This window comes from Desmodus rotundus, chromosome 1, assembly GCF_022682495.2.
Source record: "Desmodus rotundus isolate HL8 chromosome 1, HLdesRot8A.1, whole genome shotgun sequence".
NCBI classification, from domain to species: Eukaryota; Metazoa; Chordata; class Mammalia; order Chiroptera; family Phyllostomidae; genus Desmodus; species Desmodus rotundus.
In genome coordinates, this window is record NC_071387.1 from 172,310,653 (window position 1) to 172,328,641 (window position 17,989).

Genomic DNA, 17,989 nt, shown 5'->3' on the forward strand with positions numbered 1-17,989 from the left:
TGACAAATGAGAACAGAATCCTATTTAAAATAAAATGCCTACCTTCTGTTTTATGCTTATCTACTCTTTTATATCCATCTTCCAAGGCAATTTGTTAGAACCTAGGGCTCTAGTTTTAGGGTACAATGTATGGGCCAAAACAAGGATTTAATTTTTTTTAAAGGCAGTGGTTCTTCTTAAATAAAATGGAGCAGTCAGAATATCCTATCTAGTCAGAAAACTGAGTTTCAATAAAAGTCTACCCATTTTTTCTTTGTGAGTCACCTTAAATCTGAGTCGTAATTTTTTCCTCTATAAAACAGGAATATCTGTTATACTATTTCATAGGATTGTTTTGAATACTTTGTGAGATGCTATGAAAGCAAAATGTAAAAATTCTCTACAAACACTCTTTTATTAGTACAGTAGTTCTCCCTTATCCACAGAGGATAAGTTCCAAACCCCTCTGCCCCCTCTCCTGAAGCCAAGGATAGTACTGAACCCTATGTATACTTTCCCCCCAAATACATATATACTATTCCCCTAAAAGAAAGCACTTTATGGCTTCTTTTTGGCATATGTGAATTGGCAGCATCACTATCCTTGTGCTTGGGGCCATTATTAAATAAAATAAGGATTACGTGAACACAGCACTGTGCTATAGTGAGAGCTGATGTGATAAAGAAGAGGGCTAAGTGACGAACAGGGCAGGTAGCATATACAGGGTGTATACACTGGACAAATGAATGATTCATGCCCACAGAGAGATGACACAAGATTTCATCACTCTACTCAGAGGCATGCACTTTAAAACTTATGAATTGTTTATTTTTGGAATTTTTCCATTAACTATTTCAGACCACAACTGACTGTAGGTAACTGAAACTGAGTAAAGTGAAATCGTGGATTGGGGGACTACTGTATTCTATCTTTACCTCAAGAAGAAATTATGGACAATCTGTTCTTACCTTAAACATTGTTACAACTTATCAACCCTAGAAATCTATCTGCTCTACACCTTGGCTATGCTGTCCAAGCTATATGATGGACGTCTAATCACACCACTGCTCAGAAAAATACAAAGAAGATTACATTAAAAGATGCTTTGTTCAACAGCAGTATTAAGGTGAAGGTCTGATTTTTAGGAATAAAAAAAGTTGCTATAAAGGAGCAACTTTTTGAATAAACCTTTATTCAAAGGTTGCATAGCTAAGGTCAACAGGAAACGAAGTGTAACAAATAACCACAGTATGTTAATTAACATAAGGTAAAATTAGATTATTTCAGATAAAAATTTGATTTAAAAAATAAAAATATATATGGAAAGAACATGCATTAGATTTTCTATCACACATAATGAAACTTAAATTTTATCCAATGTCTTCTATAAACCAACTGATGAATACATTACAAACCTATTGTCACTTAAATTAATGACTTTTAATTTCTGCATATCACCCATTTCCTCTGGAAGTGTCTCAAGTTTATTGGAATGGAGAAACAGCACAGTTATATTTTTCCAGCTCCCAATCTGAAAAATAAACATAAAATTGGGGAATCAGATATTTGGCCTACTACTTAACAGACATAAGAAAAATATGTTCAAAAGTTATGAAAAATACTCTTCTCATTTATAAAAGAAAATTATATTTTCCCTTTTCAAATATTAATTTTCATGTAGGAAGTATCTAGGTAGCTCTTGTAAATCAATATAGCTAACAATTCCTCAGAAAAATAACTTACATAATTATTTCTGAAAGAAAACAAAACCACGCTAGGTAGCTATCATAATTAGAAAAATGAAAAATGAAAAATTTAAATTATAGTACCTCTGGGGGTAACTGCTGTAAGTAATTATGATCTGCAGCAAAGGTTCTTATATTAGTAAGCTGCCCAATAGATGAAGGCAAAGCTTCAACTTCATTGAAGCTACAATCCAGTTCTTCTATTGATACTAACCTTTAAGAAAGAAAACATGCATTTAAAAAAAAATTCCTTATATATAATCCAACATTTAAGAATACAGGAACATTTGAACTTGACTTTGACAAAACTAACAAAACTCTATCTCCACTAAGATAAACGTCACCAATAAAAAATTGGCCTATCTTTATTATAAATGTACCCAAACAATAATCAATTGTTTATTTAAATGTTTATGATATCCCCTTTAGATGCTATTTATGCAATTACCTGAAAATATATATGGCATGCTGAACTGAACGAATTCACAAAAATCTTACCCTCCTATAGAGTCTGGTAGATACATTAATTGATTTTCATCTATTTTAAGAGTTGTTACATTCTTCAGTGAACCTATTGAGGGAAGAAATAATACACAATTTTCCAGCTTGAAGTAGAAGCAAGTCCACCAACAGTCAATGTGAGCACAAACTGCACTTGACATTAATCATAAAGAACTTTCCTAATGAACCTGGAGACATCACACCAACCTCATCACTCTCTAGTCCCCTACCCTATATATTCAATTTTCACCTAGGTATCACCTCGTAACATTAGTATATACTTAACTATGTAACCCCACTGAAATGTAGGTGTCATAACCAAGGAGGGACTTTTTATCTGCTTTGTTCACTGTAATAGTCCTCCTCTTTAAAATAATGCCCGGGTACGGTGAAAACACGTAATACAAACTTGTGGTATTAATGGATTAAAGAAATGGTACTATGAAGGTAGGTTTTATAGGTGTGTAACAAACTATTCTATGTATACTAAATACTAAAACAATAAAATGGAGCTTAAGTTAAAATTAAACACGCTGAATGAACTTTAGCAGAATTTGCAAAATGTAAACTGAGCTAAAACAACTATGTGGTTCAACTGAAAAAAATGCAAAAATATTTTCTTGGTTTCTTATTTAAATATCACAAAGATACCAAGATTTAACCTTTTGGTTCTTTAATCAAAATAATTCAATTCCCTTGATGCATCATGAGACAAGGAACTGGACAAATTCAATATATACTCTCACAGAATTTGTTAAACTGGTCTTTCTTGTCTGTGAGTCTAAAATAAAGTAAGATTGAAAAAGTCATCAGAATAGAGGCTACAATCAAAATAAAACAAAAAAGGAAAAGAAAGACTTAAACCAAGTTTGGAAAAATTTACCTCTTTTTAAAAAAATATTAAACTTTATTACAGTGATAAAAATGATGTTCCTTAAAGAAAAACACAGTAATGTCAACATAGGCGTAAATTGTATGATCAAATCAGGAAAAAATTCAGTAAGATTTGTGACTTCAGACTTCCTGTCAAGATGGAGGCATAGGTAGACACACTTCACCTCCTTACATAATCATAGAAAGAATTACAACCAGATCTCAAAACTAGTAATACCTAGATATGTCAGAAAATAGAGCTGCATGGAAGTCTGACAACCAAGGATTTAAAGAAGACACATTCATCCAGACTGGTAGGAGGCGCAGAGTCGCAGAGATGGGCAGAGAGGCAGCATGGTGTGGAAAGGCAGCGGCAGGACGCAGGATGGATGGGAGGGATACCTTGGGAGAAAACGATCCCAGCCCCAGCCAGACCACACTACCCAGGGTTCCATCGCCATGAAGATAGATCCCTGTTACCTCTGGCTGTAAAAACCAGCAGGAGTTGGGGAGGCAGAAGAAACTGCCAGGTTTTTGCTGCTTAAAGGGCCAGCATAGTTTTAGACCATACCCAAAGGCACCCACTCCAGGATTCACCACTGGGGCAGCAGCTGGAAGGATGCCAGTAGCACACAGGAAGAGGGGTGAAGTGACTAGAAATAGGGTTAGCACCGGGCAAACCACCAGAAGCCAGGTGGCTGCAGTGTCCCCTCTCGGAGCCCTACCCATGCAGCCACAAAGCATGAAGCAGGTTACCCCTCCTTGGAAATTACCAAAAGCCCTGTCTCACACAATTTACAGGTGCCTTTTCTACACAGGCCATGCTACTAAGACAGGGAGTAAAAGCAGCTCTACTTAATACACTGAAATAAACACAGGGAGTAATAAACACAACTAAATTGAGGAGACAAACAAAAATGGGCCAAATGAAAGAAAAGAACAAAATTCCAGAAGAAAAACTAAGCCAAATGCAGATAGCCAACCTATCAGATGCAGAGTTCAAAACACTGATTATCAGGATGCTCAGAAAACTCCTTGAGCACAGCCAAAAAATAAAGGAAGAAATGAAGGTCACACTAAGTGAAATAAAGAATAATCCACAGGTTCAAATCAATGCTTTGGAACAGAAACAAGAGATAAACATTTCACCAGAACAAAAAGGAAAAAGAATTCAAAAAATTGAGGACAGTATAAGGAGCCTCTGGGACACCTCCAAACAGGCCGACATCCAAATCACAGGGATGCCAGAAGAAGAGGAAGAGCAAGATTTGAAAAAATAATGAAAGAAAACTTCCTAATTTGGTGAAGGAAATAGACATACTAGTCCAAGAAGCACAGAGTCCCAAACAAGTTGGACCCAAAAAGGAACACACCAAGACACATCATAATTAAAATGCCAAATGTTAAAGATAAAGAGATATTCTTAAAGGCAGCAAGAGGAAGGCAGAGAATTACCAACAAAGGAGTTCCCCTAAGACTGTCAAATGATTTCTCAAAAGAAACTTTGCAGGCAAAAAGGGACTGCAAGAAATATTCAAAGTGATGAAAAGCCAGGACCTACAACCTAGATTACTCTATCCAGCAAAGCTATCTTTTAGAATGGAAGGGCAGATAAAGTGCTTCCCAGACAAGGTAAAGCTAAAGAAGTTCATCACCACCAAGCCAGTATTATAGGACATGTTATAGGGAGTCATTTAAGGAAAAGAGAATCAAAATCATGAACATTAAAAAGGCAACAAATTCATAACTGAATCTAAAAAACAAAAACTAAGCAAACTACCAGAATAGAAACAAAATCATAGATATGGAGATCATTTGGAGGGTTATCAGCTGGGAGGTGGAAGGGGGTGAATGAGGAAATGATTCAGGGATTAAGAAGCATAATTGGTAGAACAAAATAAACATGGGGAAGTTAAGAATAGCACAGGAACCCTGGCTGGCGTGGCTCAGTGGACTCAGTGCCAGCCTGCGAACCAAAGGGTCTCCAGGTTTGATTCCAAGTTTAGGGCATATGCCTAGCTGCGGGCCAGGTCCTCAGTAGGGGCTGCACAAGGGGCAACCACACACTGATGTTTCTCCCTCTCTTCCTCCCTTCCCCTCTCTAAAAATAAGTAAATAATACATTTTTAAAAAAGAAACACAAAATGGTCTTTAAAAAATAGCATAGGAAGTGGAGAAGCCAAAGAACTTACATGTAGGAACCATGGACATGAACTAAGGGAACTAAGGGAAGGGACTGCTGGAGGGAAGGGGTGTACCAAGTAGAGGGGGGCAAGGAGGAAAAAATTGGGGACAACTGTAATAGCAAAATCAATAAAATATACTTTAAAAAAGAATAAAAATTTATTTGATCAATCTTAAAAAAATGATTTGTGACTTCAGCAGTAAAGTAGTAAAACTGTGTCAACAAATCAAGTAATGGCAAAAACTTAATTTCTCAGCTTTTACATTACTAAAACTTAATTACATGAATTAGAAAGTAATACAAACCAATAGTCTCAGGCAGTTGTTGAAGTGAATTGCTTGATAATATGAGGTCTTGAAGGTTTTCACATGCTGAAATTCCTTCTTCAACCATTTCAATATTATTTTTAGAAAAATCCAAATATGTGAGCTGTTTCAAACTACCGATAAACTGTAAGTAAAAAAAAGGAAAATCTAATGACTATCAACCACAAGTAATTTGTGAAACATTTAGGTAATATACCTAATGCCAAGTTACAACTTGTAATTAAAAGTTTTATATGAGAGAGAAAACTCGTCAATTTTTTAAGAATACCATTAGTAATGTATTCAGTAATTAAGAGAAGAGCTCCTACTAATTTTATCCCGGCAGAGAGACAAAGGACATATACTTTTCTTTGGGAACTCAGCTGTCCGTCTTTGGCTAGGGAGATAGCAAATACATAGATTCTTATACTTTAGAGTATGGGAGCAAGCAAAATGTCAATTGGTAAGACAGAAATCACATGGAAAATATCCTATATGAACAATTCCATGGGCAAGGACACACACATAATTCATAGTATTAAAGAGAGTATTTTACTAAAGTTTATTATGGCAATTTTTCTGATTTTAATCAAGCATGTGTTGACAGTAAAAAATATAATTTTTATAACTATTTAATTCTATTAAGAACAAGTAATTTGAAAACATACAATACATAAAACTGCAAAGACACAGAGCAATAAATAAAGCCATTTGAAATTTCATATACTTACGCCTGGAATAAAAGTCAGTCTATTACCATCCATCCAAAATTCTTTCAATCCATTTAGTTGCTCAAGTACTTCAGGCTGTTTGGATTAGGAGAAAAAGGGGCAAATCCAATTATTTACTTGAATGTCTTTGTGTGCCAAAAAGCCCATGGAAATTTCCAGTAATTTTTAGGTTTTTTTGAAAATTTTTTACTTATTTATTTTTAGAGAGAGAAGGGAGGGACAAAGACAGGGAAAGAAACATTGATGTGAGAGAGAAACATTGATTAGTTGCCTCTCACATGCACCCGGACTGGGGACTGAACCTGCAACCCAGGCATGTGCCCTTACTGGGAATCGAACTGGCGACCTTGTACTTTGTGGGATGACACCCAACTAACTAAGCCACACACATCAGGGTGATAACTTTTAGTTTAAAACAAAAAAATGATGGAAAACAAAAAAGAGTCAAGTCTTTTCACTATATTATAGTTAGAGTACTAACACTAAAAAACACAAAAACAGACATTTCCTAACAGATTACAAAAAATTCATTTAAGCTTTTGATTACATAATAGGTTCAAGTATTTATACATTAATAAAGAAAAAAATAAGGGCTAGTAATGTCAAGAATACAGTGAAAAGATACTCTCAATTACCTGTAACAAGCTTTCAAGAAAGAGAGGAAGGAAAAGAAGAAATAGGGCAACATACTTCTTAAATGTCCAATAATAAAAGAAAGGTAAGTAAACCAAGCCATAATCACATGGTAAGTTAATTCTGTTATTTTAAACTCACAGCAATTACATGGAGAAATACTATTTATAATATGATGCTTAGGACCAAAAATAATCAGAGTTGCAGTGGACCTTGGTATTTAGGCAAAATTTGATCTTGGGCATTCACCCTTGGAGGCTTTTCTGAATTCATCCTTCAAAGATAATTCTGTCACCCCCACAAACCTGTGTGCAATCAATGACATTGTGATGGCACGGAGTACCAACATGTCTAATCACCATAACAATATGAATAATACATGTCATTCAGATTTTTAACATATAGATAAAAATTCTAGGTGCAACATGGATTAAAAGAAATTTCCTTTTCTGCTTTAGCTGTTAAGTCTAATACTATGGCTCTTATAATGTATAATATTAAAACACTAAAATGTAAAATGGTACAGAAACTAATGATTTTCAGTGCTGCTCTGATTATCAAAATTAACATTAAGAATTTTCAAACAGTTAATATGGAAATAGATTAACATATATAAAACAAATATTGAGGGAGTACAATAGCTAGGTGATTTAGGAAGCACAGAATATGTATTTTTTCACAAGTAGTAAAGCTTTACATAACACACAATACAGCTAATCATAAACCACCTTAAATTAAAATATAATAAAGAATATGAGAAAGAGTATTTTATACAAAATATGAGGTACTCAAAACCATGCTCCTCCACTGATTTTAGCTGAAAAGCTGACTGCATTTAGTGGACAAATGTACAATATATCACCCACAGGGCAATCATGCAGCTGAAAGTACTGAAAAGTTCTGGTTCTGATGACTATCATTTGAAATCTGCCACAATTAAAAAAATAAACTTGAAAATATACTGTAAAAATTTTAATGATGATATTCAGGTTAATACATTCTTCTTTAAAAATATATCAAGCTTAGTCTCTTGGAGAAACGACTAAAGCCAAAAAACTGCTTACATACTCCTTTCCTTTTTCATTCAGCAGCATAGTACACTGGGCATACAAAACAAGAGCATAATCCAGAGATCTCACTGCCAATTCAAAAATAATAGTTTTTTCCACTCAGTATTTTCCCTTTAGCTACTAAATAAAAGTATTATAGAGAAGTGTTTTATCATTACATAAATTCCTAAGCAATACCCTGGAAGTTATTTTTGATCAGGAAATAGTATTTTTCCTGATGCCTTCTAATCTGATGAAACATTCTTTTTCCTTTATATAACCTCTCGCTTGCTACTCCCTACGCCTAAAAACTTTTGGTTACCTTTTTCCATGGGTTGCTCATTGATTTTGCATTTTATTTTACCCTTACTCTTGTCAGATGTTTCTATCTAGTTAACTTTTCCTGTTAAGAACGTCTTGTCTCTCAAAAATGTATGTCTTTCCCTAATTTTATACTTAAAAATACAGAGAATACATTAGTTTTCACATTTTGTTCTTGAAGAAATGTAAGACTATGGACAGGGAGATTGGCGAGAACTTACCACTTCTGTGAATTCATTACTTCCCAAATCCAATCTTTCCAGCTGAGTCAGTCTATTCATGGTTCTGTGTACAATGGATTAATAAAGAATTAAGTATTCGAAAACATCAATTAATGGAAGCCGTCAAATTAATAGTGTAAAACATTCCTATGTAATGTATCTTGTATAGGTTTTCACATGGTGACAAAATAATTTTCTAAGAAAAGAAATCATCATACAGTTATGCCTCACTTAATAATGGGGATATGTTCCAAGAAATGCATTGTTAGGTGATTCTGTTGTTGTGTGAACATCATAGAGTACTCTTATACAAACCCAGATGGTTCAGCCTAGCACACACCTATACTATGTAGTATAGCCTGCTGCTCCTAGGCAACAGCCTGTACAGCATGTTACTGTGCTGATTACTGTAGGCAGCTGTAGCACAACGGTATCTGTATCTAAACACAGAAAAGTTACAGCAGTACTGTATAAAAGACAAAGTATGTGCATGTGTAATCCCATCATCTCTGGAAACTTAACATATTAGAAATAGTAAGTAAAATAAAACTCAAATGTTTCTCTGGATTTTTAGTGGAAAAAAAAGAGACATTTTAATTGTAATGTCAGTATGTCATGGACCTAACATTAGGTAAAGCTAATTTTCCCCAACCCTTTCATTTTAAATATGCCACTCTATAAACTGTAATTTAATTCATCTCATAAAACCAATTTTTCTTAAGCTGCTTTATTTAACTTAGATTTACCGAGTATCTTTTCTCAGGTACTGTGAGGTATTATAATTCTATTTCCCTTACTCATATCTATCTTTGTCCGGAAATCTTGTAAGTCAGTTCTAGTTTGCTTCATAGCAAAGCAAAAGGTGTTTTCAAGATCTTTCTCAAGAAAGACGCTATGATATTTAACTCCTATATCCGTAATACTGTATCACGTGGACATTTCAAAAAAGTAAAGAGGGCTGTGAGGTGGGGGAAAGATTGAAAGAAGAAAACACAATCTTATTTTTCTTAATGCAATATTCTTATAATGACTAGGTAACAGAAAATTCACATGGCAATTAAATACTACATCAACAAGGGAAAGTTACAAAAAGAGGGTATGAAAAAGAAAAGAGGATATGAAAAAGAGGGTATGAAAAAGAAAAGTAGTGCATTAGAAAACTTCAATTTCAAATGACATCCTTAAAAAGTTATGTTTTAAAACTGATTTAGGAAAATGTAAATGCAATATTTATATATATACAATATATGGACATATATATGCAATAAAAGAAGAAATACAGTGTAAAGTCCTAAAAGCATCTCCACCTTAACTTGTTAAAACTTATACTGGCAACTTTGGCCCTATGCTTACATTTCAAAAACTTCATTTTTATTTCATTTTCAAGTCTTTTCATTTAAGATCCAGCTTTCCACTCCAAGGAGAAAGCAGAAACAGCAGCCTTCAAATTTCCTCCTGTCTACCTCTAAAATTCTTTTGTATTTAACTCATTTTTATCTTCTCTCTTCCTAAGAGGAACAATACATATCTTTTCTGTGTTAGTACTGTGTCCTCCAGTATTAAGATGGTATTAAATTTCACTTAGCTACATACCTACAACAGCTTTCCCACTGCTCTAATCTTTGATCATAAAAAGGCTCACTCACATAGCTTAAATGCATATGACTTTATAGTTTGTGAAGACTCAAAGGTTTTAATCATATCTTAAAAAGAAAGGAAAGAATTATATTTGCAAACTTGAAGTTAAGGAGTTAAAATAAGCGCATTCCTTATGATCAGATACAACATATTAACTGTAGGCCTTTTCAATAAACAATTTACATCTTTATTATTCAAATCTCTTAGAAAACAGTCAAGTTTTGTGTTAAGAAGTCATTAATGCCAATACCAAATGGGACAACTGTAATTGAACAACAATAAAAAATGAAAAAAATATAAATCGTTAATTCCCACTTTAATTTATACTCACGAACTATCACCAATAAACTATCACTCTAGTCATTCCTGCACTGAACAATTACTAAGCTAATACATAATGTCTTTTGGGAATCAAAACTAGATATACTTGTCCTGGACTGGTAGGTCTGTTGGTTACAGTGTCATCCAGATATGCCAAGGTTGCAGGTTTGGTCCTCAGTCAGGCCACATAGAAGAATCAATCAATGAGTGCATAAGTAAGTGAATCAACAAATCAATGTTTCTCTCCCCTTTCCTCCCTCTCTAAAAATCACTAAATTAAAAAAAGAAAAAAACTTTGCTCTCTGCCCTCAAAGATTATAGTCATGGGGGGAAGGGGGGAGACCCAAGTGAATGTGCACATGTTATATTTGTGGCTCAGGTAAGAAGAGTGTGAAATGTATTAAAAAAACTGGACTGGTGTGGTAAATGTCATAACAGATATAAACAAGATGCCATAGAAGTTGAGTAAACAGAACTCCTGGGGAACTGGAGATACTTCTTTGAAGAGGTGACAGTTAACTCTTGACAAACAAATTATAAGAGGAGTCATCCAAATTTTCTGTAAAGGGCCAGATAGGAAATATTTTAGTCTTTGCATATAATTTCTGTCACAAATATTCCACTCTACCACTGTAGAACAAAAAACCATCATAGATAATATGTAAATGAATGAATGTGGTTCCAATGAAACTTTATTTATTACAAAAATAGGCAGTGGGCCAGATTTAACTATAAACTGTAGCTTGCCAATGCCTAAACTGTAAAAAATGTAGCAATGAATTCAGGGTATTTTAAGACATTTCTTCAATAAATGAACACAGACTACACAGTGTACTTTTTAAAATCCTTACCCAAAGATGTTTACTAAAGAGAGACATGTGAGAAACATTGATCAGCTGCCTCCTATACATGCCCCAACCATGGATGGAACCTGCAAACTAAGTAAGTGCCCTGACCAGGATTCAAACCAACAACCTTTTGGTGTACAATGACGCTCCAACCAACTGAGCCACTCAGCCAGGGCTACACAGTGTATTCCAAGTTTGCAGATCTGTTTCAGTTTCATCTTATTTGCTCTTGGACTGCCATCTCTTCTTGATGTTAGCTTATCAGTAGGGGCCCACCATGCCATTTCTAAATTTCAGAAGACTACAAAACCAAACAAGCTCTTAGAACCATAGTTATCAGACTTCACATGAAGACCCTTTGGATCCCTCTAATGAGTACTACGTAAGAGCTCTAGTACATGAACAAGGACCTTTGTCTGGGACTCAAGTGGGACTTACATACTTATTATTTTGACTTTTGTCACACAAGACTGAGTTCCAGAGACTGTGAAATGACTATGAAATACCAAATATAGATGTAAACATTTTTATATTGAATACCACTAATTTAAGTATAATATGACCACAAATGTCAGTCTTTTAAAATAATTTGCACTCGTATTTCAGATATTAAAAGTTAACATTTCTCTAAGGACTTAAAGAATTAAATTCTAAACTAAATTTTAGAAAACAGCACCTTTACTTACTTTGGCAACATTTTCAACTGGTTTTCTCTAAGTTCTAATATCTGGAGTTTAGTTAACCTGTAAAACAAAGAAAACAAATCAAGCATCTATAACAACGATAAAAAAATATAACTAAGTAAATGTCATACTTTAAAGTTTTAAAGCAATCAATATTTATTGTCTAATTACAACATGAAGGATACTGTATTAATAAAGTTACATAGCTATACAAATTAATGCAAAGAAAGAAATGATTATTCCTTCTGCTCCTCAGAATTATTGGGGTGTGGGGAGAATAAACACTTCTAGACATATTTAAAGCACAAAATGACTGTCCCCAAATATCAAACCTGGAAGAGCACTTCATGCCTGTAAAAAGACCTGCCAAAATTATTAGCTATTTAAGAATAATAATTCAACTTTAGAGTTCAGCTCTGAAAGGAAATGACAAGAGGACACAAGAAGACATGGAAATCCTCTGGCAGTGATGCACTTTCCAATAAATTTAGAGGAAAATGAGCAGATTCAGTGGTACAGAGTTGCTAAATAATGCTAAAATTAGCAATGATATTATATTATATAAATGCATCAAATAAACATGTTGTATATGTGTTAAATTTACATGACATTATGTGTCAAATATAGTTCAATAAAAGAGCAGCCCAAATGCCAGATACAGAACAGGAATCTGACAAGTACACAAGCTTTATATATGTGCATGTGTATGTACAAATATGTATGTATATAAATATATGAAACATGGATGATGCAGCTTCCACAAGACAATCACTGGGCTGCAACAATGCCCAGAATTCTTTTTTTCTTTAATGAAATATGACTGACATTATAATACTAGTGTTAGGTGTACAACATAATGATTTGATATTTGTATATATAGCAAAATGGTCACCACAGTAAGCTAGTTAATATCCATCACCACACACAGTCACAGATATTTATCTTGGGATAAGAACTTTTAATATCTACTCTTTGCAATTTTCAAATATATAATACAGTAAATATTAATATAATCATGCTATACATTAATATCCCATGTCTTCTTTATAATTGGAGAATTGTATCTTTTAACACCTTTGCCCATTTACCACTCCCCAAACACCTCACATATACCCATGGCAACCACCAATCAATCTGTGTTCTCTGTATTTGTTTTTTTAAAGTTTCCACATGTAAGTGAAATCATGACATTTATCTTTATTTTCAGACAAAAAGATGACTTATAGAACTAACGTAGTTGGATAGCAGTTTCTCTAACAATTAATTTAAAAACTATAATAATTTGGTACCTAGTATTGATTCATTTTTTGATTCACCTTTATTTTAAAAAATTACTTAGGTACTGTAACAAGAACAGAAACGTTCAGATATTGGGGGGGGGGGGGGTTGCAGTGCAATGTGGCAGAATCCAGACACATATGTTCTTTTCTCCAGAATTTTGATTCTAGTGGAGAAGACAGATAAACAAACAGATCATTTTCAAATGTAGTAAGTGCTAAAAATAAAGCATTACTTATTTCAAATATACAGAAAGTACCCCCATTTAAACTCTATTTTTTGCATACTTTAAACACCAATTCATTTGATATTATTATTATTATTATTTTAAAGGCTTTTATTGATTTTAGAGAGGAGGTGGGGGTAGGGAGAAAGATGTCCGTTTGGTACTCCATCTATGCTTTCGTTGGTTGATGCTCGCATGTGCCCTGACTGGGGATCGAACCCACAACCTTGGCATATGGTGATGGATGACGCTCTAACCAGCTGAGCCACCTGGCCAGGGCATTTGATATTATTTTTCCTTTTAAATATTTACATTTATCCTTTAGTTAGAAAAATACATTCAAAGTCAAAATAAGTTCTGTAGAAACTAAAAAACCACAATGTTTAGAAATAATAACAAAAGAAGAGTCTATGAAACTGTAATTAATAGTATTACTAAAGCATCTTATAGTTTAGTAGACTTTACAGGAGCTAACAAGAAAAGGTTTTAGAAGAAACTATAATTTACCTTCCAAAATTAGCTGGCAAGAACTCAAGAAAAGCATCATTCAGATATAGCTGGGTTAGGTTTAACAGCTGAGAAAATCCATCAGGAAGCCTATGTAAAATATACCAGAATTTAAATTAAACTCACATACACAATTTCAGTTTCTTACTAAATTCTAAGAATCTGCCTAACCAGCACATGTTCTTAACAGATAATAGTCATCTCCTTACTTTTATGAATGATCCTCAAATTGAAGTTTGCCTTTTATAATAAATAACTTACCTATTTCAATGTTTGTATCTCTAGCTCTTTGTAAAAAGGTACTGAGGCAGTATTTGTCTCAAGATAAAATCTGCATAAAATTGTCAACTATGAATGAGCCACAATATACAGAAATGTATTTAGGACACAATATGACAAGTACGGGCACTCTTAATTTCTCCTTAGCTAGTATCAATCCAAAAGATGAAATAAGGAACTCTAAACTTTGACAGTATTGACTTTTGGGGATGGAGAATTCTTTGTTGTGAGACGCCTGTCTTCTGCATTGGCACATAGTTAACAGCAACCCTGGTCTCTACCCACTAGAAGCCAGTAGAGTGGCACTGCCCACCAACAAGGGCTGTGGAAACCAAAAATGTCTCCAGAATTTACCAAGTAAACCTTAAAGGCAAAATCATCCCCATTTTAGAACTACTGGTTAAGATTATTTTCAGTTTCAACATCCATCCCCTAAATAATCAAATAAAGATTGTATAATTTTATAATAAAGCACAAAGAAAGAATATAAAAAGCCACGTGACATTTTAAGGTCATATAAGAACCTATATGTATTAGCTCTATTTTTATTCCCTCTGATAAAACATAATCTTTACATGTTTGTCCTGGATTTTATCTAGTACAAAACTTTCTTGCAGTAAGTTCAATCTGTTTCTGACTCCTCTTTCTCCCCTATGTCACATTCTTCCATCTTCCACAGCAAGTGAAGAAGAAATGGCATGTTTAGAAAAAATATTAAATACAGTATTACAGTATGTGAAAGGTGGTTTTAACTTTCAACTTAGCTATACTAACCTATGTTTCACTCTATTCATTTTTTGCTTCACCATTTCATTTTTCCAAAATTTAACAGCTTCGGTACCAGGAAAATGTTCTGTTTATAGCCATTACCATATAAAAGAGTATGTACTACCACGGGTATATGGCACCAGGGGTGTCCCACCTGAGACCCAGGATGGCTATGAACGCAGATCAACAAAAAATCATAAATTTACCTAAAATCTTTTCTTTTTTGCTCATTAGTTTTCATTTGTTTCTGTATTTAATGTGTGACCCAAGACAATTCCCTTCTTCTTCCAGTGTGGACCAGAGACACCAAAAGGTTGGACACCCTGAACCAACCTCATGAATTTTCCTTTTTTTTGTTGTTTTTCCCTTCTTGACTGTTCAGCTTACTATTTTCAAAAGGTTGAGTGTGCCACACATTTGATTTGCAGGTGAAGACATTCTCATATTGTGTCAATAACGAGTGAGGAGACCTGAATTGTAGACTCATTTCTGACATTATCTACCAGCGCAACCTGGAGCAAAACACTTGTATTATCTGTTTGGATGTCAAACTTACCTCTGTAAAATATGGAGTTAGAAAGATTATTTTTTAAAGATTCCATTTTAATCTAAAACAATTTTATATAGATTTAACATTAATACTAAATATTCATTAAAATATAGAAAGTAATATTCTATTACTAATTCATAGTTGTAATATTCTATTACTATTCATAGTTTCACAGTTTTTCCCAAAAGTAACTTATAATTCAACAGACAACTTACTTGGAGATAGGGTTTACACTGGCCTCCACAATTGTTAAAACTTTACAATTTTTTATATTCTCTGGAAACTCCTGTATTCCTAAAAAAATAAATAAATAATGATCAAATTAAAAGAATCTATTACATGAGACAAAATAATAACAGTATACCTTGCTGGTTGGAAATTTACCAACTAAGCAGGATCTAGCTAAACTGACAACACCAACTTAAAGGAAACAGAACCACCTCCACAACAATTTCTCTCTTCTCTTGAGTCTTTTGTTCACTTGCCTATTTGTAACTGCTAATTATCCTGATTAGCTTTACATTCCTTTCCTTCTCTTAGCTCTTCTGAAAATTAGTGCCTTCTCTGTGTGAAGGTAAGAACACAAAATGTAGAACACAGCATTCTTTCTGTTTTTCTCACATAAAAGAGGCATTACTTTTTATGCTGGGCTCCACATTGAGCTGACCCCTAATATGCATAAAATAACAAAGCTGAAAGCAAAGCTGAAGATAGAGGTAGAAAATCTACATTAGATATGCCAGTGAATATGCCTGAAGGCAGTTATAGAGCTGTAGTTTTGTTAAACACCAGAAAAAAGTTTACAAGTCAAATTACGGTAAAGGTTTATTTCCACAACTTGTCTCAGCAAAAATATAGTAAGAATACCTTATATGAACAAGCAACAATCCACAGACCAACTTTAAGTAGCACTGTTGTTATCTAGACTAACTGAAAGCCAATTAATAGAGGATGTGGAGAAAAGGGAACCCTTGTGCACTTGTTAGGAATGCAGTATGGTGCAGCCACTGTGGAAAACATTATAGAGTTTCCTCAAAAAAATTAAAAACGGAACTGCCTTTAGACCCAGTGATCCCACTTCTGGGAATATATCTGAAGAAACCCAAGACTCTAATTCAAAAGAATATATGCACCTCTATGTTCATTGCAGTGTTATTAACAATAGCCCCAAGAGCTGGCAACAGCTCAAGTTCCCATCAATAGATGAGCGAATAAAAAAGCTGTGGAACATTTACACAATATAATGCTACTTGGCTGTTAAAAAAGAAAAAAGAAATCTTACCTTTTGTGACAGCATGAATGGGGCTGCAGATTATCAAGCTAAGTGAAATAAACCAATCAGAGAAAGACAAATATCATATGGTCTCACTTTTATGTGGAATCTAATGACAAAATAAATGGAGAAACAAAATGCAAACAGAGGTATGGATACATGGAACAGAATGACAGCTGACAGAGGGGAAGGAGTTTGAGGGGCTGGATGAAAGAAGGTGAAGGGATTAAACAAAAAAAAGAGACATACATGTAACAGGTGGACCCAGACAACAATGTGGATCTAGCCAGAGGCAAGGCAGGGGGCAGACTGGGGAGAAAAGAGACTTGCTTGGGGCAATGCATGCATAACATGTGCAGATGATGTTCTGTTCAGCCGTATAATTGAAAGTATAATTGAAACTTAGATAATTTTGTGAGCCAATGTCACCCCCATAAATTCAATAAAGAATAACAGAATGCCAACTAACAACCTTTTAAAGGTTCCAAAAATTCTGTGTTAGTCCTGCTCCAGTAACATGATACGATTATTCAACAGGCTTGACACCAAAACATAATTTAAAAGCTTCTTTCAATTTCATCACTATATAATTCTAAGTAAGCAAGTTTTACTACAGTGCCAAGTATAGAATTTCAGGTGATGAAAAATAAAAAATGCAAAATCACCACTAGCAAATACACTAATAACTGTTCAGTCAAAACTTATCAATGGATGCTAAAATGAGTTGGAAAAGGTATGTTGAGAAACAGATTATTAGTATAGTCTCAAAGTTTCTCACCAGAAAATATTATAAAAGGAATAAAAGTAACTCTACAGTAAAGAAATCTCACAGGCACCACCTTAAATTGCTTCAAAGTTAGCATCACCAGTTAACATCATCAGGAGGCACCTAATCTGAGACACATCAAAAAGGTATGAAACGTCACTAGCGTACCCTTGCTGAAAACAGACAACCTGAATTTAATCATAAGCAGACATCAAACAAATCCAAATAAGGGAAACTCTAACTGGCCAGTAATCTTCAAAACTGACAAGGTCAAAAAACAAAAGGAACTAAAGAAGGAACCAGATAAAA

General features: G+C 34.0%; 1 protein-coding gene across 11 annotated transcripts in view; it reads right to left on the minus strand.

Moving 5' to 3' along the window:
- Positions 1-17,989, minus strand: part of ERBIN (erbb2 interacting protein) — a 124,651-nt gene that overhangs the window by 35,572 nt on the left and 71,090 nt on the right. For all 11 annotated transcript variants that reach the window (XM_053913168.2, XM_053913156.2, XM_053913143.2 and 8 more), the window contains 9 exons: positions 15,857-15,935; positions 14,045-14,134; positions 12,037-12,093; positions 8,544-8,607; positions 6,320-6,394; positions 5,589-5,733; positions 2,223-2,295; positions 1,809-1,938; positions 1,395-1,510 (listed from right to left, as the gene is read on the minus strand). In XM_053913168.2, coding sequence (XP_053769143.1) covers positions 1,395-1,510; positions 1,809-1,938; positions 2,223-2,295; positions 5,589-5,733; positions 6,320-6,394; positions 8,544-8,607; positions 12,037-12,093; positions 14,045-14,134; positions 15,857-15,935 — 829 coding nt within the window. The remainder of the gene's footprint in view (positions 1-1,394; positions 1,511-1,808; positions 1,939-2,222; positions 2,296-5,588; positions 5,734-6,319; positions 6,395-8,543; positions 8,608-12,036; positions 12,094-14,044; positions 14,135-15,856; positions 15,936-17,989) is intronic.